This window comes from Oncorhynchus mykiss, chromosome 17, assembly GCF_013265735.2.
Source record: "Oncorhynchus mykiss isolate Arlee chromosome 17, USDA_OmykA_1.1, whole genome shotgun sequence".
NCBI lineage: Eukaryota > Metazoa > Chordata > Actinopteri > Salmoniformes > Salmonidae > Oncorhynchus > Oncorhynchus mykiss.
In genome coordinates, this window is record NC_048581.1 from 86,540,223 (window position 1) to 86,549,885 (window position 9,663).

The window sequence follows — 9,663 nt, forward strand, 5'->3', positions numbered from 1 at the left end:
TATAAACCCCTGTCTTTTGAGAGGGTGGTTGCCAAGGAAAATAAATAACCAAAACAAAAGGGATAACTAATCAGTGTCTCTTCTAATTCAATATTTTGTATTTGACCTACTTCAACACTAGACAGCTGAGCATTGTCCCCTTTCTGATGGTTTTGACATATCAAACACCTACATGGCTTTGTACACTACTGAGCCAAACCAAGCTGCTCTGTTGCTGGCCTAGATACGCATCCATCGTTGTTGTTGGAACCGTGCTGAATAAGAGCCAGCTGTTTGGTTAGGTCTGCTGTGGAAGTCTTAATAATAGGGTTCATACGCTGAGTTTATATAACAGAAACAAGCTGGATGCAACATATTATGAACAAGTGGAAATGGTTTGGTACCATGTGAAACAATCAAACGTCTGTATGACAGGTAGGAGCAGTAGTGCTTAGTGTCTTCTCTTGGTCACCGTCCCGGATTAGACCAACACTCTTTGTTACGTAGTATATTTACAGCTCTATGTGGACATCGTGTAGGTCTGAGAGTTCCAATTTCTTTTGAAACTTTTTTAAAGTCCACTAGTTCTTTTTTTTGTTGTTTTGTGGTCATTTTATTTTAACCTCTTCGTCGATCACCCTTCAGTGAACTTATACGTTGTCGTGACTTCCTACTTCCTATTTCGGGGAGCGCTGCCTAGCCAATCGATTCATGAAGCAACAGGTTACCGTGGCGATGATGACCACGCCCACAAACAAGGCAGAGGACATGCCCACAACCAAGGGGATGAGGAGCAGGTCGGCTGCTGCAGAGACAGAGAGAGAAGAGAGGAGAGAGGGAGGGAGGGAGGGAGGGAGGGAGGGAGGGAGGGAGGGAGAGAGGAGGGAGGGGGGGAGGGAGGGAGGGAGGGGGGGGAGGGAGGGAGGGAGGGAGGGAGGGAGGGAGGGAGGGAGGGAGGGAGGGAGGGAGGGAGGGAGGGAGGGAGGGGGGGGGGGGGGGGAGGGAGGGAGGGATGAGTTAGTCAAGTGTGTCCACTGCAGTCATTCGTCACACCGCTCACTGTATGTAAAACAGCTAGCAGTCCCAGACCCAGTGACACTCACCTCTGGCGTACAGGTAGACCCTGACACCCTCCGACTGGGCCTTGGCCCCGGTGTTGTACCATCCTCCACGGGGGTCTTGTCCCCACACCTCAGCCTGGCAGACAAACAGGCCCTGGTCCTGGTCCTGGGCAGAGAAGATCCTCAGCCTGTAGGTGCCTGGAGACACCCGGTCCATACTGACCTGTAGTCCAAAAAGGACCACAACGGAAGTTATTTAGCAGATGGTGTTATCTAGAGAAATACAGTGCATTCAAATAAGCTAGGTAAGACAACCACATACTAGTCATTACAATTGTTTTATCTTCAATATACTTTATTGTGATTTGATTTGATTTGTTATCCTTGATAGTTTTCTTAAAAAGGTATATATTGACTGCATGTATTTTTTTTTAAACTGCCAAATAAATTGAACCAATCACCTCAGAGCTGTGGTTCTTATTTGGCCTGGACAGGCCCTCATAGGTAAGAGAGGCTAACACCCTCCCCTTCTCCTCTACTGACGGCTTGTCCCCACCCTTCTCTATGACCACGCCCCCTGCTGTAGCCCCACCCTCCTGGGCCGGGAGGACCGCCCTCTGCAGCCATTGGACCGCCATCTGTGCAGGGCCGGTGGTTACCACGGATACGTTGCAGAGCAGGGTGACGGTATCACCTCTCTTCAAGAGGGGGCCACGGGGAAGGTTGGCTACTGCTGACACCTTGACCTCTGTAGGGACACAGGGACAGAGAGAGAGATGCTTGTCATTCAATTAGGCATCGACTTACATCAATTAGGTATTTGGTTGTTATTTCAATCTAACCAGTCATGGCAATGCTCACGTTAATGTAGTATCTTTGTTTTCACACTACTGCCCAACCTCGTAGTAGGTCAAGTGGTTTTAGTCTCTTAGCTTTACCAGGACAACTTCCAGAATCATGACTTAACTTGTATATATATCCACTGGCTGTAGTCCCCAGGATTCCCCTCTGCCAGAGGGGTGCAATTACTTACTCATCCCTCATGGATTTAAACACATTGGATTGCTGTTAAGTAGATTGAGGGAGTTTTCTCCATCATACCAATACATCCTCTTAAATCCACGAGGAGGAGTGAACTAGGCCACAGTTTGTGGGGAGAAGGCAGGGTGGTCTTGTGTCTGTCTTCTCTCTTACCTTTAGTCTTGAGGTTGACGGTGACCCCCTCTGACCTCTGTGTGAGGGTAGCAGCACTGGAGGGTCCCGGGTTAAGCCTCCCAGCGTAGACACTCACAGCACAGCGGTACACCCCCGTGTCAGCTGGGTGGGCAGAGAACAACCTGAGAGAGTACCGTCCCTCCACCTCCTTCTCCATGGAACCCCCTCCACCCCGACCCCCCCGGCTGGAGTCATCCCCCCAGCTCACCACCCCGTCTGGACCATACCGAGCCACCTCCACCTGGGAGAGGGGACAGACAGAGATAGACAGAAAGGTTAACCTGAGTTGTGTTTGGAAAACGACTAGCCAATCAAGCATTATTTACTTTACGATCCTAAATAACTGTTGACCAATAGCCTTCCTGGCTCCAAATATTACGTTTTATCTACACTTGGAAGCATTACATACTTTCAGTAGCAGCAGCAAATAGCAGATTTTTTTTTGCCAAAGTTTTCAATTTCACAATTAAAAACACAAAGTCACACAAGAATTGAACAACTCTGTAAGGTCTTCCTCAGGGGGCTAAAATGAAGATACTAATAACCAATAACAATAATCAATACCAACCTCCACCCCTCCACCCGTCAATGCCCTGTCCTCGCTGCTCACGGTGCCCCTCTTCATCCACTGAACCAGCAGGCCCGAGCGGCCCCCAGGGGCCAAACCAGACACCTCGCAGGTCAGAGTGAGAGGGGAGCCTAACTGGAGAGTTACCTCACCTCGCGGAGTGGACGTAACAGACAGGGAGTCAGCTGGAAGTAGGGAGGAGGGGGTAAAGGAGGAAGAGGAGGGAGAGGATAAAGGAAGAGGGAGAGGAGGGGGTAAAGGAGGAGGAAGAGGAGGGAGAGGATAAAGGAGGAGGGAGAGGAGGGGGTAGAGGAGGAGGAAGAGGATAAAGGAAGAGGAGGGGGTAAAGGAGGAGGAAGAGGAGGGAGAGGATAAAGGAGGAGGGAGAGGAAGGGGTAGAGGAGGAGGAAGAGGATAAAGGAAGAGGGAGAAGAGGGGGTAAAGGAGGAGGAAGAGGAGGGAGAGGATAAAGGAGGAGGGAGAGGAAGGGGTAAAGGAGGAGGAGGAGGAGGAGGAGGAGGGAGAGGGGAAAAAATAAACAAGAAGTGCATGATTTAAAATGTGTTCGCTCTGCATTCAAACTAACTTAATTTGTTAATTGTCACTGTGAATAAAGGTTTATTTGCATATAGCAACTGAAGTTAAATGCATCTCAAAATTCATCCTAAAAGAAGATCTCATCTATAAACAATACACTCTGAAAACTATGTTAGCTATTTGATGAAACGCTTCAGTTCAGTTTATAAATCTATTGTTGACTGTAATCTGTCTAACAACAACACAACCGAGACCAGAGAGGAGAAAACCAGGTCCATTGTCTAACAGACAATAGAGACCATAATAGAATGAAGTAGAGCAGTTTCTGGCTGACATGATAAGAACACACAGACCCTCAGTGGGGAACTACAACACTGTCTAACAGAACACACAGACCCTCAGTGGGGAACTATAACACTGTCAGAACACACAGACCCTCAGTGGGGAACTACAACACTGTCTAACAGAACACACAGACCCTCAGTGGGGAACTACAACACTGTCTAACAGAACACACAGACCCTCAGTGGGGAACTACAACACTGTCTAACAGAACACACAGACCCTCAGTGGGGAACTACAACACTGTCTAACAGAACACACAGACCCTCAGTGGGGAACTATAACACTGTCTAACAGAACACACAGACCCTCAGTGGGGAACTATAACACTGTCAGAACACACAGACCCTCAGTGGGGAACTATAACACTGTCTAACAGAACACACAGACCCTCAGTGGGGAACTATAACACTGTCTAACAGAACACACAGACCCTCAGTGGGGAACTATAACACTGTCAGAACACACAGACCCTCAGTGGGGAACTACAACACTGTCTAACAGAACACACAGACCCTCAGTGGGGAACTACAACACTGTCTAACAGAACACACAGACCCTCAGTGGGGAACTACAACACTGTCAGAACACACAGACCCTCAGTGAGGAACTACAACACTGTCTAACAGAACACACAGACCCTCAGTGGGGAACTACAACACTGTCTAACAGAACACACAGACCCTCAGTGGGGAACTACAACACTGTCAGAACACACAGACCCTCAGTGAGGAACTACAACACTGTCAGAACACACAGACCCTCAGTGAGGAACTACAACACTGTCTAACAGAACACACAGACCCTCAGTGGGGAACTATAACACTGTCTAACAGAACACACAGACCCTCAGTGGGGAACTATAACACTGTCTAACAGAACACACAGACCCTCAGTGGGGAACTATAACACTGTCAGAACACACAGACCCTCAGTGGGGAACTATAACACTGTCAGAACACACAGACCCTCAGTGAGGAACTATAACACTGTCTAACAGAACACACAGACCCTCAGTGGGGAACTATAACACTGTCTAACAGAACACACAGACCCTCAGTGAGGAACTATAACACTGTCTAACAGAACACACAGACCCTCAGTGGGGAACTATAACACTGTCAGAACACACAGACCCTCAGTGGGGAACTATAACACTGTCAGAACACACAGACCCTCAGTGAGGAACTACAACACTGTCTAACAGAACACACAGACCCTCAGTGAGGAACTACAACACTGTCTAACAGAACACACAGACCCTCAGTGAGGAACTACAACACTGTCTAACAGAACACACAGACCCTCAGTGGGGAACTATAACACTGTCTAACAGAACACACAGACCCTCAGTGGGGAACTATAACACTGTCAGAACACACAGACCCTCAGTGGGGAACTATAACACTGTCAGAACACACAGACCCTCAGTGGGGAACTACAACACTGTCTAACAGAACACACAGACCCTCAGTGGGGAACTACAACACTGTCTAACAGAACACACAGACCCTCAGTGGGGAACTACAACACTGTCTAACAGAACACACAGACCCTCAGTGGGGAACTATAACACTGTCTAACAGAACACACAGACCCTCAGTGGGGAACTACAACACTGTCAGAACACACAGACCCTCAGTGGGGAACTACAACACTGTCTAACAGAACACACAGACCCTCAGTGGGGAACTATAACACTGTCAGAACACACAGACCCTCAGTGGGGAACTATAACACTGTCAGAACACACAGACCCTCAGTGAGGAACTACAACACTGTCTAACAGAACACACAGACCCTCAGTGGGGAACTATAACACTGTCAGAACACACAGACCCTCAGTGAGGAACTACAACACTGTCTAACAGAACACACAGACCCTCAGTGGGGAACTACAACACTGTCTAACAGAACACACAGACCCTCAGTGAGGAACTACAACACTGTCTAACAGAACACACAGACCCTCAGTGAGGAACTACAACACTGTCTAACAGAACACACAGACCCTCAGTGAGGAACTACAACACTGTCAGAACACACAGACCCTCAGTGAGGAACTACAACACTGTCTAACAGAACACACAGACCCTCAGTGGGGAACTATAACACTGTCAGAACACACAGACCCTCAGTGAGGAACTACAACACTGTCTAACAGAACACACAGACCCTCAGTGAGGAACTACAACACTGTCTAACAGAACACACAGACCCTCAGTGAGGAACTACAACACTGTCTAACAGAACACACAGACCCTCAGTGGGGAACTACAACACTGTCAGAACACACAGACCCTCAGTGGGGAACTACAACACTGTCTAACAGAACACACAGACCCTCAGTGGGGAACTACAACACTGTCTAACAGAACACACAGACCCTCAGTGGGGAACTACAACACTGTCTAACAGAACACACAGACCCTCAGTGGGGAACTACAACACTGTCTAACAGAACACACAGACCCTCAGTGGGGAACTACAACACTGTCTAACAGAACACACAGACCCTCAGTGGGGAACTACAACACTGTCAGAACACACAGACCCTCAGTGAGGAACTACAACACTGTCTAACAGAACACACAGACCCTCAGTGGGGAACTACAACACTGTCTAACAGAACACACAGACCCTCAGTGGGGAACTATAACACTGTCAGAACACACAGACCCTCAGTGGGGACCTACTACACTACAACACTGTCTAACAGAACACACTCTAAAACACCCCCCAGCTCTAAAACACCCCCAGCTCTAAAACACCCCCAGCTCTAAAACACCCCCCAGCTCTAAAACACCCCCAGCTCTAAAACACCCCCAAGCTCTAAAACACCCCCCCCAGCTCTAAAACACCCCCAGCTCTAAAACACCCCCAGCTCTAAAACACCCCCCCCAGCTCTAAAACACCCCCCAGCTCTAAAACACCCCCCACACCCCCAGCTCTAAAACACCCCCCAAGCTCTAAAACACCCCCCCCCCAGCTCTAAAACACCCCCCAGCTCTAAAACACCCCCAACTCTAAAACACCCCCAGCTCTAAAACTCCCCCCAGCTCTAAAACACCCCCAGCTCTAAAACACCCCCAAGCTCTAAAACACCCCCCCCCAGCTCTAAAACACCCCCCAGCTCTAAAACACCCCCAGCTCTAAAACACCCCCAGCTCTAAAACACCCCCCACACCCCCAGCTCTAAAACACCCCCCAGCTCTAAAACACCCCCCCCCCCCACACCCCCAGCTCTAAAACACCCCCAGCTCTAAAACACCCCCCCAGCTCTAAAACACCCCCCCCCCACACCCCCAGCTCTAAAACACCCCCCAGCTCTAAAACACCCCCCCCACAGCTCTAAAACACCCCCCCCCCCAGCTCTAACACACCCCCCAGCTCTAACACCCCCCCCCAGCTCTAACACCCCCCCCCAGCTCTAACACACCCCCCAGCTCTAACACCCCCCCCCAGCTCTAACACCCCCCCCACAGCTCTAAAACACCCCCCCCCCCCCCCCCCAGCTCTAACACACCCCCCAGCTCTAACACCCCCCCCCCAGCTCTAACACACCCCCCAGCTCTAACACACCCCCATATTGAGAATAGTATAGGGTCAGCCACAGTGCAGCGCGCCTGAAGCTAATGTCTCCGTTTCCCATTGTTGTGGAAGGTCAGTGATGATGATGATGTCATGAACCATCCGTACTGGATTGGCCCACAGCATTAGATGCCATTAGGTCTACTGGGGTGCTAATGGAATCTGTGGCCAAGCTAGTAACAGCATTCGTTACATTACGTTTTAGTCATTTAGCAGATGCTCTTATTTCGAGCCACGCACAGCCAGTGTCCTAACAGCTCTAGTCTCTGAACAACCCCCATACTCCAGACAGACAGACAGACAGACAGACAGACAGACAGTGTCCTAACAGCTCTAGTCTCTGAACAACCCCCATACTCCAGACAGACAGACAGACAGACAGACAGACAGACAGTGTCCTAACAGCTCTAGTCTCTGAACAACCCCCATACTCCAGACAGACAGACAGACAGACAGACAGACAGACAGTGTCCTAACAGCTCTAGTCTCTGAACAACCCCTATACTCCAGACAGACAGACAGACAGACAGACAGACAGACAGACAGTGTCCTAACATCTAGTCTCTGAACAACCCCCATACTCCAGACAGACAGACAGACAGACAGACAGACAGTGTCCTAACATCTAGTCTCTGAACAACCCCCATACTCCAGACAGACAGACAGACAGACAGACAGACAGACAGTGTCCTAACATCTAGTCTCTGAACAACCCCACATACTCCAGACAGACAGACAGACAGACAGACAGACAGACAGACAGACAGACAGGACCAGACAGACAGACAGGACCAGACAGACAGACAGGACCAGACAGACAGACAGACAGACAGACAGACAGACAGTGTCCTAACAGCTCTCGTCTCTGAACAACCCCCATACTCCAGACAGACAGACAGACAGACAGACAGACAGACAGACAGACAGACAGACAGACAGACAGTGTCCTAACAGCTCTCGTCTCTGAACAACCCCCATACTCCAGACAGACAGACAGACAGACAGACAGACAGACAGACAGACAGACAGACAGTGTCCTAACAGCTCTCGTCTCTGAACAACCCCCATACTCCAGACAGACAGGGATGTACCAAGTGGTTGAACCGTGAGGTTGCCAATCTCCAAGGTCCTCTGAGCGATCTTCTGCCACGCTCCATCAGGGTCCAGGATCCACTGCGACGCCTCACAGAAGTAGGCCCCTGAGTCGTCCGGGGCCACGGCGCTCATCCTCATCACGTAGACATCTCTCCCTCCATCTCCACTCTTCTTCACCAGCGTTATCTCTCCATCATCATATCTCTTCTGGTAGGAGTCCCCTCGGCCAGGAGTCACGCTCAATTCTTTATCGATAGCTATGATTTCTCTCGGTGTCCCTGACCCCAACCCGCTACCACCGGCACGCACGCCGAACGTGATGGACAGGTGGGTGTGCTGTTTTGATTGGACGGCGGCGGAGCAGGTGAGAGTTATCTCCGCCCCCTCTGGCACGGGTTGGCCAGTTAGAGACCGGGAGTAGCTAATCAGGAGAGTGTCTGGAATCACTGGAGAGAGAGACAGAGACAGAGAGAGTGAGACAGAGACAGAAAGACAGAGAGAGAGAGAGAGAGAGAGAGAGAGAGAGAGAGAGAGAGAGACAGAGAGTGAGACAGAGAGAGATAGAAAGACAGAGAGAGAGAGAGAGAGAGAGAGTGAAACAGAGAGAGAGAAGAACAGAGAGAGAGAGCGAAAGACAGAGAGAGAGAGAGAGAGTGAAACAGAGAGAGACAGAGAGAGACAGAAGAACAGAGAGAGAGAGAGAGAAAGAAAGAGAAAGAGAGAGACAGAGTCAGACAGAGAGAGACAGAGAGACAGAGAGAGTGAGAAAGAGAGACAGAGAGAGACAGAGAGAGACAGAGAGAGTGAGACAGAGAGAGACAGAGAGAGACAGAAAGAAAGAGAGAGACAGAGAGAGACAGAAAGACAGAGAGAGACAGAGAGAGTGAGAAAGAGAGAGACAGAAAGACAGAAAGACAGAGAGAGACAGAGAGAGTGAGACAGAGAGAGACAGAGAGAGACAGAAAGAAAGAGAGAGACAGAGAGAGATTAGTCATTATTACATTACTGAGAGACCGAACAGGGAACAGATGGATATGATTTCATACAAAATGTAATTCCTATTAGATGTTTGCTATAGCAAAGAATGTGTAGAGGTCAGGGTGACTCAGAGGAGCACTGCTTCGGTGACAGATTATTAGTGTGTTACAATAGTACATTGCAAAGGAAAGGTCAGAGTAGATTGTAGATAAGAACATCATATATAGTACAGAATCGTGTGGGAAAGTATGTGCCAATCAGATTTGTGTGATAGAACAAGGCAAGACACATTCTTAA

General features: G+C 49.4%; 1 protein-coding gene across 1 annotated transcript in view; it reads right to left on the reverse strand.

The window, feature by feature from the left end:
• Positions 1-576: 576 nt before the first annotated feature.
• igsf8 (immunoglobulin superfamily, member 8) overlaps positions 577-9,663 on the reverse strand; it is a 15,191-nt gene continuing 6,104 nt past the window's right edge. Inside the window, exons 4-9 of the mRNA XM_036950865.1 lie at positions 8,385-8,834; positions 2,824-3,008; positions 2,235-2,496; positions 1,502-1,788; positions 1,083-1,263; positions 577-784 (exon numbers count right to left, since the gene is read on the reverse strand). Of these exons, the coding sequence (XP_036806760.1) occupies positions 657-784; positions 1,083-1,263; positions 1,502-1,788; positions 2,235-2,496; positions 2,824-3,008; positions 8,385-8,834 (1,493 nt within the window). The 3' untranslated portion in view covers positions 577-656. The remainder of the gene's footprint in view (positions 785-1,082; positions 1,264-1,501; positions 1,789-2,234; positions 2,497-2,823; positions 3,009-8,384; positions 8,835-9,663) is intronic.